General features: G+C 40.5%; 1 protein-coding gene across 2 annotated transcripts in view; it reads left to right on the top strand.

Moving 5' to 3' along the window:
- sgl (UDP-glucose 6-dehydrogenase sgl) overlaps positions 1 to 13,109 on the top strand; it is a 34,814-nt gene extending 21,705 nt beyond the window's left edge. For both annotated transcript variants that reach the window (XM_075688985.1, XM_075688984.1), the window contains 6 exons: positions 4,528 to 4,622; positions 5,029 to 5,159; positions 7,422 to 7,517; positions 7,607 to 7,638; positions 8,217 to 8,308; positions 8,533 to 13,109. In XM_075688985.1, coding sequence (XP_075545100.1) covers positions 4,528 to 4,622; positions 5,029 to 5,159; positions 7,422 to 7,517; positions 7,607 to 7,638; positions 8,217 to 8,308; positions 8,533 to 8,703 — 617 coding nt within the window. In that variant the 3' untranslated portion in view covers positions 8,704 to 13,109. The remainder of the gene's footprint in view (positions 1 to 4,527; positions 4,623 to 5,028; positions 5,160 to 7,421; positions 7,518 to 7,606; positions 7,639 to 8,216; positions 8,309 to 8,532) is intronic.
- The last annotated feature ends 330 nt before the right edge of the window (positions 13,110 to 13,439 follow it).

The following is a 13,439-nucleotide window of genomic DNA, read 5'->3' as shown; positions in this document are numbered from 1 at the left end:
AATGTGGTCCATCTTTGATGCTCATTCACCCTTGTTTAAATAAGGCAGCATACTTCTTAACTATGCTATAGCAGAGAGTGCTCTCTCTCAACAATTTTACCAAATCCTGATAAATACTGGCTAGGGTTGTGCAAATACTCATTATTTTTGAATATGCAATCCAATGTATCATGCTATTTGGTATTCTGTCCAATTCAAATTTCATTATTTGGAATTTTTGAAGTATTTAGAATGTGCGAATATGAATGAGAAAACACGTACAGTTGACAGTTCTGGTTTCAGTGAGTGAGTCGAGTTGCTATTGAGACTGCTCAAAGACAGTACAAGCCAAAGAAAAAGAATTCATGAAATGTAGCCAGCCGATTCTTTGAACCCACCCAATTATAGAAAATCTCCGTGGTCATGAAGTTCCTTCGTTTATTCTCACAGCCCCACATTCCTCTCTATTGAACTGATGTATAACGAAAACCAGAGTTTCAGACATGATCCATGTGAGCGAACGTGTCAGGGATGTGGTGGTTAAAAAGTTGGAGGACGCTTAAGCTTCACCTTTAAGAGTGGAATGCGATAGCATTCAAAGATCCCTGACTGCTTCCCGGCAACTGCAGCTTATGCAACCGTAATATGCTGGCGGCTAACGCTATGCATGAAGGTGGGCTTTCTGGTAGAAATGCGGCCTCGTGCGTTGGCCGTGATGCGGCGGAGGCGAGCGCCATCTGGAGGTGTTAACACGCGAGGAACCGGGTGTGCCGCTCTGTAGCCTCCCAAGATATTCGCGCGTCGGTGCGCTTAAATGGTGGACGTCGTGGCCAGTCTATGAATGATAGAAACGCTGGAAAAGGGGCTTGAGTTTTCATGTAACAGAATTATGTTTTCTCGTTTGTTTATTTATTTATTTATTTGTTTATTTACTTCATTACCCTCAGGGACAGAGGGTATTACAGAGGGGAGTGGGTACATTCGATAAATTGGAAAAAGAAGAGCAGTAAATTTGTATAAAACTAAAAAGAAAAAGAAAGGGTTACATCAATACAATGAAGGAAATTGACAATAAATAGGGCACAGTACGAGGGGGAAAGAAATACCGCTGAGCATACAAAGCATAAAGAGACCTTATCAACGAAGAAAGAAAACAAAAGAAATGACGCTGTAAACAGTAATGTATGCCTACAAAACAAAGTTTGGTGGGATCAAAAAGGGAAAAAAAGTGAGCTAAGCAAGAATAAAAAGGATGACAATGCTACAATTTCTTGTGTTTATGACAACTGCAGGTTAGTTAAAGAAGCTTTGAACTTATAATAATCAGATATTTCGACGACAAATCGGGGAAGGTGATTCCAACTCGCTGATGTACTGGGGATAAGTGAATTGAAGAAATGGTGGATGTGGCATGAAGGAACACACACCTTATGACGATGGTCGATGTGAGGTGAAACGTAACAAGGAAGGGTTATCAATTTATTCTTAAGAATAGGGTTCCCGAAATATGTCTTATGGAACAAGCAAAGGCGGAATATTTTCCTACCTAGTGATAGCAGTGGTAATGATAAGCTTGCTTTCATGGTAGTGACGCTGGAGTCACAGTGATAATCAAAAAGAATGAAGCGAGCCGCTCGGTTCTGAACAGATTGAAGTTAATAGATTAGCGTCTCTTCGCTGAGGTCCCAGACAGATGCAGCGTATTCAGGTTTAGTACGAACTAACGATTTATAAAGATGTAGTTTTGCAGAACTAGAAGAAAGATAAAAATTTCAGTGTATGTAGCCCAGCAGGCGATTAGCGTTGTTGGTTATATGGTCTACATGCATCTTCCAAGAAAGATTATAAATGAATATCCCTAGGTATTTGTAACAGGACACAGATTCAAGGTTACTAGTATTAAGATGATATGAAGACAGTGTAGTGTTACAACAAGAACCACGCATGTACTTACATTTGTTAATGTTTAGTTCTATGTTCCACGTATTAGCCCAATCAAGAGCATGGTTGACATCGGATTGAAGAAGACCTATATCAGAGTCACTGTTAATTTTACGCTATATGACACAGGCGTCTGCAAAGAGAATAATTGATGAGCATAATCTATCAGGTAAATCGTTAATATAAATGAGAAAAAGCAATGGTCCCAGCACAGAGCCTTGTGGCACACCTGATTCAACTGTGGAAGTGACAGAGGAAGTGTTATGAGTTGCCACAAATTGTGAACGATCGGTGAGAAAAGAGTGCAGCCATTGAAGAACGTTTTCTTATTTCTTTTTATTTATTAACGCTGTGATCTAATACAAGACTTTCGCAGGGTGGGCATACAACAGAAATGTAAACATTGGTGGAAACAAATTTCAAAATGAGCGAAAATCATCAGTAAATTTCAACAATCAAGCAATCAAGAAACAGAAATGAATGTAAAATAAAAGATACAGAAAGAGCAAGCGCAACACAAAAATCATCAGTAAATTCATAAATCAAGCAATCAAGGAACACAAACGATAGAGATACAAGAAAAGGCAAGCGCAACACATGGGCATATTACAGTTCCAAACAAATGTAAGGTAATTAAAGATAGGTTTCAAACATTTTCATTGAAGTTTGTGATAATGCATCATTAGTAAGACTATTCCAGTCTGCGATTGTTCTGGGGAAACAAGAATACTTATTAGAGTTAGCTCTTGCATTTAATGGAGTCACTGTAAGGCTGTGCTGTTTTCTTGTGCCATATCTGAAGTACGATATAATATTAGACCCGTAAATATTGTATTCCCCTTTGATGATTTGAAAGAAGAATTTTAAACAACACATTCGGTTTCTATCAGAGACTGGAAGCAAACCACTTTGATTAATTAAATGAGTGATAGATGTATGACCATATGAGTTGTAAATAAACCGTACTACTTTCTTTTGCACTCTTTCTAGTTTAGCAGTACTATTAGTTTTTGTAAAGGGATCCCAGATTATCATAACAGCATATTCCAACATGGGACAAATAATGGTTTTATATGTTAAAACAGATCCCTGGGGAATGCCAGACGCAACGGAGAGTCGAGTAGAAGAGGCATTATTTAATGCCACAAACTGGCACCGGTTGTTTAGATAAGCTGCTATCCATATAAGTAGTTTATCATTGTTTAATATGTTGCCTAACTTGTGAAGAAGTTTAATATGTGAAACCTTATCAAATGCCTTTTTAAAATCCATAAATATAGTGTCAGTCTGCTTTCCTTCGTTTATTGCCCCTGCAAAATCATGTATAGTTTGAACTAGCTGGGTGTTGGTAGAAAATCCATGTCTGAAGCCATGCTGCGCATCAGTTATAAAATTATTCTGGTCAAGGAAATCAGCTATATGTTTAAAAATAATGTGTTCCAAAATTTTGCATGCAGTTGAGGTTAAAGATATTGGACGGTAATTTTGAATACATGTTCTGTCTCCATTTTTATGAATAGGCTTAATTCTGGCCGTTCTCCAGTCATCCAGTAATGAGCCTTCATTTAATGATCTATTAAATAAGATGCATAAATATTTGGAACACCACTGTGCATAACTTTTCAGGAAGGCATTGGAAATGTCGTCTGGCCAAGGAGATTTTTGTGCATCAATTTTCAGGAGTAGATTGAAAACACCTGCCTCAGAAACCACATCATGAATTGAAGGCAGATTTGTGGAATAGTGCGGTAGAGAGCCGTCGTCTCGCGTAAATACCGATTTGAAATAATCGTTAAAAGCCATGCTCACCAAAGCATCATATCGCTCAAATTTGCCACTTATTGTGAATGTGTCAGTTGTTTACAGTCTTGGTGTTATGGTGTTAGGATCAAGGTTAAGTTTGCTTAGCTTTGAAAAAGTAGTTGTTGAGAAACCCTGTCATACGCTTTCGAAAAATCTAGGAAAATACAGTCACCAATAGAACTCCTGTCAAGTACGAAAATTAGCTCATGTGTCAAAAATAAAATTTGAGTTTCACAGGAAAATGGCTTGCAAAATGTGTGCTGATGATCTGTAAAAAAGGCATTTGACTGAAAGAATGGTGCAAGGTGAGGGTAAATGACATGTTCCATAATTTTACAGGAAATGAACGTAAGTGAAATAGGCCAATAATTATGTGGCAAATGGCTATCCCCAGACTTGTGCAAGGGAATCACCTTCCCCACCTTCCAGTCTTCCAGAATGCAGGCGGTCTGAAGAGATTGCTGGAGTAGATTAGAAAGTATTATAGCACTGTACACTTTAGTCCTGATTAAAAACATTGAAAAACTTTGAATTACAATCCGACGCTATCATGTCTGTAGGTTGTGCGTAAGTCGTACGTTATGATTTCTCTACGTATTTTAGCTTGAGAAATTCAATTAGTTCAGTAACTTCCTTGTGCCATATGGAGTGCCAGGGTATGCGGGGTTCGAAATTCTTTTTGCCAAAACAACATCCGGCAGAAAGCTTAGCAGCAAGGCTCATGTATACTTAGCTGCTGTTATTGTTGACCAAGTGTGTTGGAAGTTTCAGTTCTCATTCGTGGTTCTTATCTTTCCCTGGAAGGTTTTGGAGGCAGCTGCTTCCAGAAAGATGTGCTGAATTTGGTTTATCTGTGTGAATGCCTCAAGCTTCCAGAGGTTGCCAACTACTGGTATCAGGTAAAGGTTTACTGCCTCCTTTGCACACAGAATCAAGCGAAGCTCCATTTTACTGCACTCTGTGCTCAATCTATAGACAAGAATTTTCAGCACTTGTAGGCAGCAGCCATGTTTTGCCGGAGCTGTAGAAACAGGTGAAGAAATGACCACGATAGCTCCCAGATTGTTCTTACCGCATGCTTGCCACCTGGTGTTCACTTACCATTAGCTTTCACGTCGTCAAACCTGCAGTCATATTGTGGGCCATGCCAACAGACTATGGCAGTGGTCGAGATTGTGCATGCTTGCTTCTTAATGCGGGTGTGAGAGTAAAACAAATTCTTGTCTATAGGGAAAGTGCTAATGCACACAATTCAGTCTGCACCAGATTTTGGGGGAACATCATGTAGGCATTATTACATTTCAGGTTGTGGAAATGAACAGCTTCCAGAGGACTCGGTTTGCCCAACGAATTATTGAGCGGCTCTTCAACACTGTGGCCAGGAAAAAGATTGCAGTGCTTGGCTTTGCCTTCAAGAAGAACACTGGTGACACGAGGTGTGTATTGTCCCACTATGAACTACTGGTGCGCACAGCGGAGCGTTATCCTTGAAATACTATATTCAGAGCTGCTTACAGTAGAACTTTGTTCATTTGTTTCTGGTTTGCACAATTTTGCTATTTTTGTTTACATGCACTATGTAGACGATTAAAAAAAATTGTTTGAATCAAATTTAGATCACACATTTTCCCAGAAAGTAAACTATCTTCTCATGCCATCTCAAACCACGTAATCAGGAATGTTCTGTATAAAACTGTCTTCTTTTTTTTCATCATTGGGACAATTTCCATGTGTGCAGTAGCTGGAGCAGAAATGAATAGGAGTGATTTTAAAAAATAAGTACGAGTGTCAGCACTGTAGTCATGAGTCTGGCTTCAGGCCACTGACATGCGTGAGTGTGCCCCAACAGGTTGTATACAGGTCCTTGATAAATTGAAAAGTGCGTTTTCAAGGCCTTTGAAAGTCCTGGAATTTCTTTTCCTTCCTTGAATATCCTCTTCAGAAACAATACACCGGCACAAGTGCACATGGTTCCATTTTGCAGAACTGCACGGAAAAAAAATAAAAGGCTTCACCATATCAAACCGCGAACAGAGCAAGAGCCATGTGCCATGCTTCGGTGCTGGCTCGTCTGGCATTGTTTACGCTGCTTTCCTCACCTTATTGTTCGTTGCGCTCCTCGCCCGTCGGTCTGCCTTGTCTCACTTTTTCTCTTGCACACGAGGTGAAGCTATTGAAAGTAAAGAGAGCTATAATGGAGCAACTTTACCACTGATGCTCAGTGCCTTAGTTAATGTAGCCAGTAGTTTAACGAATACATATCCACTATCGTTGTACTACCATCGGAGCTGAAACTAAAGAAATACCTTGTACTGCCAGATACCATAAGCACCAGTCCTAATTATAGCATCTGACGCTTAATAATTGGCTCTTAAGCAGTACTTTTATTGATAATTCTTTGCACAAACGTTAACACTACATGGATAGCAGATTCTTGTTGAGCTGCTGGCCACATTGGCAGGAGTCCAATAGGTACTTTTTTGTGTCTATACTACATCGTACTCATTGCACTGTGTTATGCATGTGGTATCTAGGGCGCGGTGCACGTGTGTTGTGTTGTGATGTGATGGACGCCTGCCCACAATGGCAGTTTCAAAGTAAACTGCTGTTGACAGTGTGACATCTGGTGACAGTGTCTAACCAGAGAGCATGCAAAACTAATGGTGCAACTTGCATATTCTACCTAACTACTGTGTAAAGTGTCGGTAGCAACATAATAGTTAACGTACATACATTTATTGTAATTTTTTCAGCAATCACACTTTACGAAAAAAAATTCAAATCATTGTAGTTAAACAAATTGTCAGAGGATGTAGCCACCAGCTTTGCTAGTGACATGACACCGGTAATTTGGTAATCCATAAACGATAAGAAGCATGCACTTAAGCTTCGTGTGTTCATGTACGTACGCTTTGTGTGCGGTCAGTGCAAGACATTCAGTGCAAACAGCGCTGAAACGTCTTCTGAATGGCGAGAGAAGCCAACGATGTCGCACGTCACTGAAATCAATCGCCAAAATTCATGAAATAACGTTGTTTACTAAAACAACCCATGCTGATAAGTACATCAATAGATGCATCACTTTCCAATTCTCCACTCGCATGAACTGCAGTATCGAATTAAAATCTGTTCTAAGCAGCATTTGCTGTTGATACTTTACAGATTATACCTGTGAGCTTGCACCAGTGTAAAATACCAGTTATTCCGAGTTAGAATTTTTTGGGTCAGTGCCCCTTTAAGCTTAACCTCAAAAAGTCACATCACACCAAGAAGGAAACTGAAGTGTGGGTTCTGTTGAGGAAAAAGTTGACCTGATCCAAAATTCAGCCTTGCCCTGGGAAGTTATTGTGCTAACTAAGCTGACCAGGAGGCTGGCCCATAGTAGGACCACAGAAGATTAATCAACTCTAGTGCTGGAACATTGAATCAATTCTACGGATTCACTAGATAGAGGAACTTTTCTTAAAGGGAAAGCTGATGCTTATGTGAAGATATATAGAACCAAGCCTTTCTTGTAGCTACCATGTGAATCCGCTGATAACTCATTTGCTGATGTGAACAGTTCAAAAACAGTATGCATACAGTCTACCAAATGTGTCTGTATAATAAATGAATCCATTCAGTGTTTGCTTGTTTGCAATGCGATGCACACTTTTTAACTCATTGCCATCACCTTTCAATTCATTACCAACATGCAGAGAAAGTGCCGCTATCTACGTGTGCAAACACTTGATGGAAGAAGGAGCCTTTCTCAACATCTATGACCCAAAAGTTCCAAAGCAGCAGATCATTGAGTGAGTTTGTAACATGAGATGTTGCGCTTTGTTGAAATGTCGCTCATCGTATTAATTTATACTTTCCTGTGCTTGTGATATCATTTCAGTGACCTCATTGGCTCAGGAGAGCAGGGCGATGGTATGTACAAGACCATTGTGCCCTCCACTGACGGTACCCATTTAGAATAGCTAGCTACACTGCAGAACTTATTGCAATTTTCGTTGCCGTGTGCAAGTGACTGATGGAGAAATGCTGCACAGTTCCCGAGGCAGGGATAGTGCAAATGCAAGTTTGATGCAGGTAAAAAGACGTTACTAAACCTTTACCTACAAAGTTTCGTGGTGTATATTGTCTAGGTTAGTGTATGCAACTTGGGGTTGGCAGGCGCTCTTTAGTCTCAGTGTGCTACTTTACAAACCAGCCCAAACTGTTATTCTCCTCAGGAGGCAACGTACTTGGCTAAGATAGGTTAGGCATTTGCTGATGTGTGACAGCTTCCTGACTTTGTCCATTCACCGCATTGCTATCCTGTCATAGATCATTAATGTAGACCAATAAATAGTGAATTACACCACAGGTCTGTAATGTATTAGACCAAGCTTCTGTAGCAATGTGTGTAAAAGGGCTTGTAACATGCTGCTGAGAGAGCCTTTACAGTGTCATGTCGCTTTGATGATGAAGTTCTGACCTCAGCTGCATTCTCTGTTGATGTACAGTGTTGAAGCAAGTGGAGATTTTCCGGGATGCCTACTCTGCTGCTCAAGACACCCACGCCATTGTTATTTGCACAGAGTGGGATGAATTCAAGGTCTGTACCTAGTTCTTTTATAGGTAAAAAAATATTTTGTTATCAATATCACTGTGGGGCTTTCTGGCACTTGGGTAATACATTTATAATAATTGAGCTTTGGCAGCATGTTCTATTGGCGACGTGTACAGAACACATTACTGATAACACTACTGTTGCAGCATTGCAAAATGTGCGCAATAGCACCGTTTGGTAATCAGCCTTTGTTATTTTCTCTTACACAGTCTTTGGACTACCAACAGATCTACAACGCCATGCTCAAACCTCCGTTTCTCTTTGACGGGAGGCGCATTGTTGACATTGCCAAGCTCGAATCCATCGGCTTCCAAGTTGAGGTGGTTGGCCAGAAGACGGCGCGTCACAGTCTCAACCGTCACATTGCCAACCACATCTGAGGTGGGGTGGCCACTGGTGCCTCATCCTGGCTGCACTGCCATGCTCTAGGCTTTTGTCGCATTTTTAGGGCCCACACACAGATCAGAGAATCAGAATTGTGCTTGCTAACGCTGTGGGTTACTCAAGCACAATTAGCTGATAGCAGATGTGATTGAACCCCTCCCAATTTTCAAGTTTAGGTTTCCAAGATAAGCTTGAAGTGGGTATGTCGAACAACGATGCATCTTGGTCACAATTATTTGTTTGCAAGGTCGTTACTATGTAATCAAGGTTGTAAATTTAATTCATCAAGTTATTTGCATGAGTTGCACTCGTAAGCAGGAATAACCTTAGCTGAAGCGAAAAAAGTTTGCTTATGCTTTGACTTGTGTCATGGCCATGGAAGCCTTGGGAGTATTCTCAGAGAGCTAAAGTTGTGTTTTCTCTTTGGCTTGCACTACTATTTATGAGTGTGGGAAACTTGTTGGGAAACAGAAGCTTGCATTTGAGGCCCTTATAGTTGCAATTAAGTTGTGTTTTATGCATTTGCCTTGCCCTGCAAGCAGTATGTAGGCTACACTTGGCTTCTAATGCACCCTTTGCTCTATCTAATCCAGACAAAGTAGTACAAGTGGAACAGTAACAGATTTATTGTGCATCTGATGTGCGATATGCTGTGTTGAAGCAGTGAATCAAAATGCATCAGCATCAATGAGTAGAGATCTGAACACCATATCATGTTTCTCTGTGCTTCGATGTCTTTTAGATGCTCTTAATCATTTGCACAGGAATTCAATGCATACAGTTTGCTTCTGTACCACAAAACACTCTATCAAGACATGTACTACACACTGCGTGCCAGTAATAGCTACTGTTCCGACACGCAATTCTTTTTTTACGCATTATACATACAAGTCTTATTGTTTTGTGCATTTCTTGCATCTGTGTAGCACAGGCATTCTTTGTTCCTATATTTGGCAATGTATTCAGGTATTTGTATTAGTACTTGGTAGAGGAGAGACTCATATTTAGGGCGTTTCAACACAAAAAGAGTCCCTATTCTTTGTTTTACACTGTTATGCTTAGTTATCAAATCAAAGAGTGTTGTTTGCTCCTCTAGGTTGTTCACGTATGCTTTTGTTTGTATGACAGGCTTCTTGTGTTTACTTTTCAGTTGAGCATTAATTTCTTTAGGTAGTCATTGTATTATGTACTTTGGGTGCTTTTTAATGCGACGGTGCTTGTTTATGCTGGTGTTTTAAAATTCTGCTCTTATATACCACCCTTTACAGTGGTGCACTGCTCCGTATTTCTTTAAAATCCCTCTTTGTGTTTTTCGGTGTTATACAGTCGACTTCTATTAATTCAACCCTGACGGTACTGACAAAATTGATTCAATTATTCGGCTGGTAGGATTAAACAAGACGCATAAAAAATGTCAGAACACACCGGTGATTCATTTGACAGTATTTGCCTGATGCCAACACGCCTCCAAATCAAACGCACGCCTACTTTACATGTGTGTAACATAGCCATGGCTATAAAGCTCCCAAATGGAACAGAGATTTAATGCGCACCTTATATTTTAGCAGGAAACTTGTTGCACAATGGTGGCCGGTTTCCTAAAGTCAGCTTTGCCAGACTTTTTGTTTTTTAAGTCAACTTTGCCGCAATACATCCGTGGTATGCAGTAATGCATACATTGTGAAGGCAGTTTTTGTTTCGTATTAGATTTCACCGTGCAGGCAGTTGTTGGCCCAATTTCCTTTGTTAAAAGAAGCATATGTTACAATCGCGTGAGTACCGTAATCAGACATTGTGAACTGTTGTTATTGCTTGAACATTTTCCTAGGGTGGGCCAAAAAGAGGCGTTTTAAGCGAGAGGTGACATGTATTCAATGCATTCACTGTCCTCTAAGCTCCACCGAGACAGACACTGCCACTGAAGGGGTCACCACAGGGGTCAGGCACATACATGCTGACTGGTCAAGTTCGAGTGATCCAGCAAAAGCCAATTTTAATATCAAAATTATGAAAGTTTGGGCCCATTGAAATGCGTGGGTCCTGGACCTTAGGCTGTGTTCAATTTAGCCTAAAAATCGAATTAATGTAAGTCTACTCTAGTTCTCTCATTTTCACTTGTCACATAAATACCAAAAAAACACACACACACAATCTTTACCAACATAAACCACTGTCTTTCACCTGAACAGCTGCATGTGTATGATAAGAGAACAAGTTCTTGTGTGTAAATTACCTGTCTAACGTATTCATATCTTTTGTGTAGCTGTAACTAGGTTGTGCTGCAGTGAATGCTCAAGTTTCCAGCTGTATGATAGCCATCTCACCACTATCACTATTAAAATTCAGTTTATTTTCATCTTCAGTTCATTTTTTAGCACTGTAATATGAATAGGATGGCGAAAAGCAGTTTATTTCATTTCAGTCTTACTGGGTGTCCTGCACTACCTGTCTGTAAAACTCAGCAATGTATAAACTCCAGCACTGATAATGACTTTTACCAATGCAATTTGCTTAGTTCGCATGAAGCATGTGGTAAGTTTGCTGCCATGCTGATGAAACTTGGAGTCGAGGTATGCCAACTCAAGAAAACCTCCAGCAATCGTGCAACTAAAGAAATGTCAAAATCTGACTGTGAAAAATATAAGGCATGCTCTGGTGCAAGTGTAACTGAAAAGGACACTAAAGGGAAACACTAAAGACTACTAGTATAGTTCACTCTTTATAAGCTCCTCCCTTATGTAGTTATTTGGTGAAGGAGAATAGCCTGTTGGCAGAGAAAATAAAGGCCATAAATTCCCTTCTTAGATGTCATGCCGCGACAACTGCACCAGTGACATTATTGTAACATAGTGTACCTTGTGGTATTTTCGCACATCTGACTCTGCAAAAGTCTACAAACTTTGCCATCTTATGCTTTCATTTCTTTACTAATGCCATGTTATCTTATTCTCTTTATGTTGATAAACAGTTTGCTAAATTTTGGTGCAGAGGCTGCCACAGTCTATAAGGTCATGAGAAAGTTGACACGGAAATTTCAAAAGTTGCATTGCCTCCTGCTTCTCGCTTGTACTACATTGTAAGAAAATTCAAAGCATGCCCTTTGATTTCTACAATGTGTAGATCATGACTGTCTGAACAATCAACAGCCACTGGATTCATAACTGTCTGTTGGCACCAAAAGTTTTCAAGATGCATGACAATATTCTTCCTGCAGTGAAAGGGAATTTTATTGCCCTCAAGTTTCACTTGATCTCTACAAAGCACATGACTACATGAGTTCCACTGTGCTTTGCAAATGACAGATATAAAATTAGATATAGTTGCTTCTAGTTGAGGCTGTTTATTGCTCAGTTTTGTCTTTTATGTTTTATTATAGGTTTGTAGTGTTTAAGAGCATGACACTGTGGTTGTTAGTAATGTTGAATTCCAATGGCGGAGTCGGAGCAAGTTTTTCTGCTCGTTTCGGAGCAAGTTTGTTCCAATGGCAGAGTGAGGGCGGTAGTAAGGTGTTCCAATGAGAGAGCCGGTGGGGATTCAGAGCGGGAGTCACTCCGTGGAGCAGGAAAAAGATGCTCCGCCAAAATCGGCGGAGTGGACCGGAACTCTGCGTGACGTATTTCCTTTACCACGTTTGTCTGCTGGGAGGCGCCATTGGTCACGACCCACGAGGAAGCAAAAGCTGCTGCACGCTTGGCGACATATCCATTCCGCACTTAAAAAAAACAACAGGTGAATGGCGCTGAAAAGACAAGTGACCGGTGCTGCGGTGCCGGGAGCAAACAGCGGAAGGAAATGACAACACGCAAGGTATCCTGGGTAACTCGGTGATAGAACTTTCGCTTCCGCCTTGCTCCGGCGGCGCAGGTTGTGTTCCACTCGCGGATCTGGAGGCGCTGCTCTGCGCCAAAGTCGAGTGCTCGCTCGCGGAGTCCGTTGGCTGCTCTGACTCCGCCATTGGAATTCAACATAAATGTTGTGTGTCTGCTGAATTCACTTGTTTTAATAGAATTTGTGTTTTTGTGGCTATATGTCCCCAGATTTGCATTTTTATGTATGGGTAGGTATCTGCAATGCTGAACAATATGTGGCTTATGTTATACACTTGGTATTATATTCTGTCTATGTTCTTGTTTCTTTTTTAATCACTAAATTAGAAGTTGACTGTGTTGAGTAAGCATTTCAGAGGAAAAATTTATTGCAAGTGCCTGCAGACCTATCTCCTACATGGCTGCTGCTGCCCCAAAGTACTGTATTGTCTTATCCTTCTGTTTGATGTTGAGGTTGTGTCATTACTGCTGTTGTCAGTGAAGTGAAAGGATCATTTTGGAAGTAGTTTTTTCATGAATTTAATGCTGTATCATCTGTTCTCGTGTTCCACACCAATAAATTTATTTTTGTACTCGGTGTCAGTTCTGTTGATGAAGGCATGTGCCATGCATAAACAGTATGTGGTGCCTTTAGTGGCTTTGCCCTTTTGTGCTTTGCATGTTTGACCTACTGTGTTTAACGCAGTTCCCTTCCAGCTGTTAGTTGTGGCCATGAACTCTGCATTTCTGATCTTGACGCCGATTTTAGCTGTTACTCTGATTATGCTGTCCGTTATCTGCAGTTAATCACTTGGCCTGTCCAATTTCGCTTGTTTCCCATTATCTTGACTAAGCTACCTGCTTTGCAGCCATGTGAACCTGCTATGCCGACCATTTTGCTTTCTATCACTTTTTGAACAATCCAT

Source organism: Dermacentor variabilis, chromosome 4 (assembly GCF_050947875.1).
Source record: "Dermacentor variabilis isolate Ectoservices chromosome 4, ASM5094787v1, whole genome shotgun sequence".
In the NCBI taxonomy this organism is placed as follows: Eukaryota; Metazoa; Arthropoda; class Arachnida; order Ixodida; family Ixodidae; genus Dermacentor; species Dermacentor variabilis.
The sequence above is the reverse complement of the archived record's forward strand: the minus strand, read 5'-3'. Positions and strand labels throughout refer to the sequence as shown.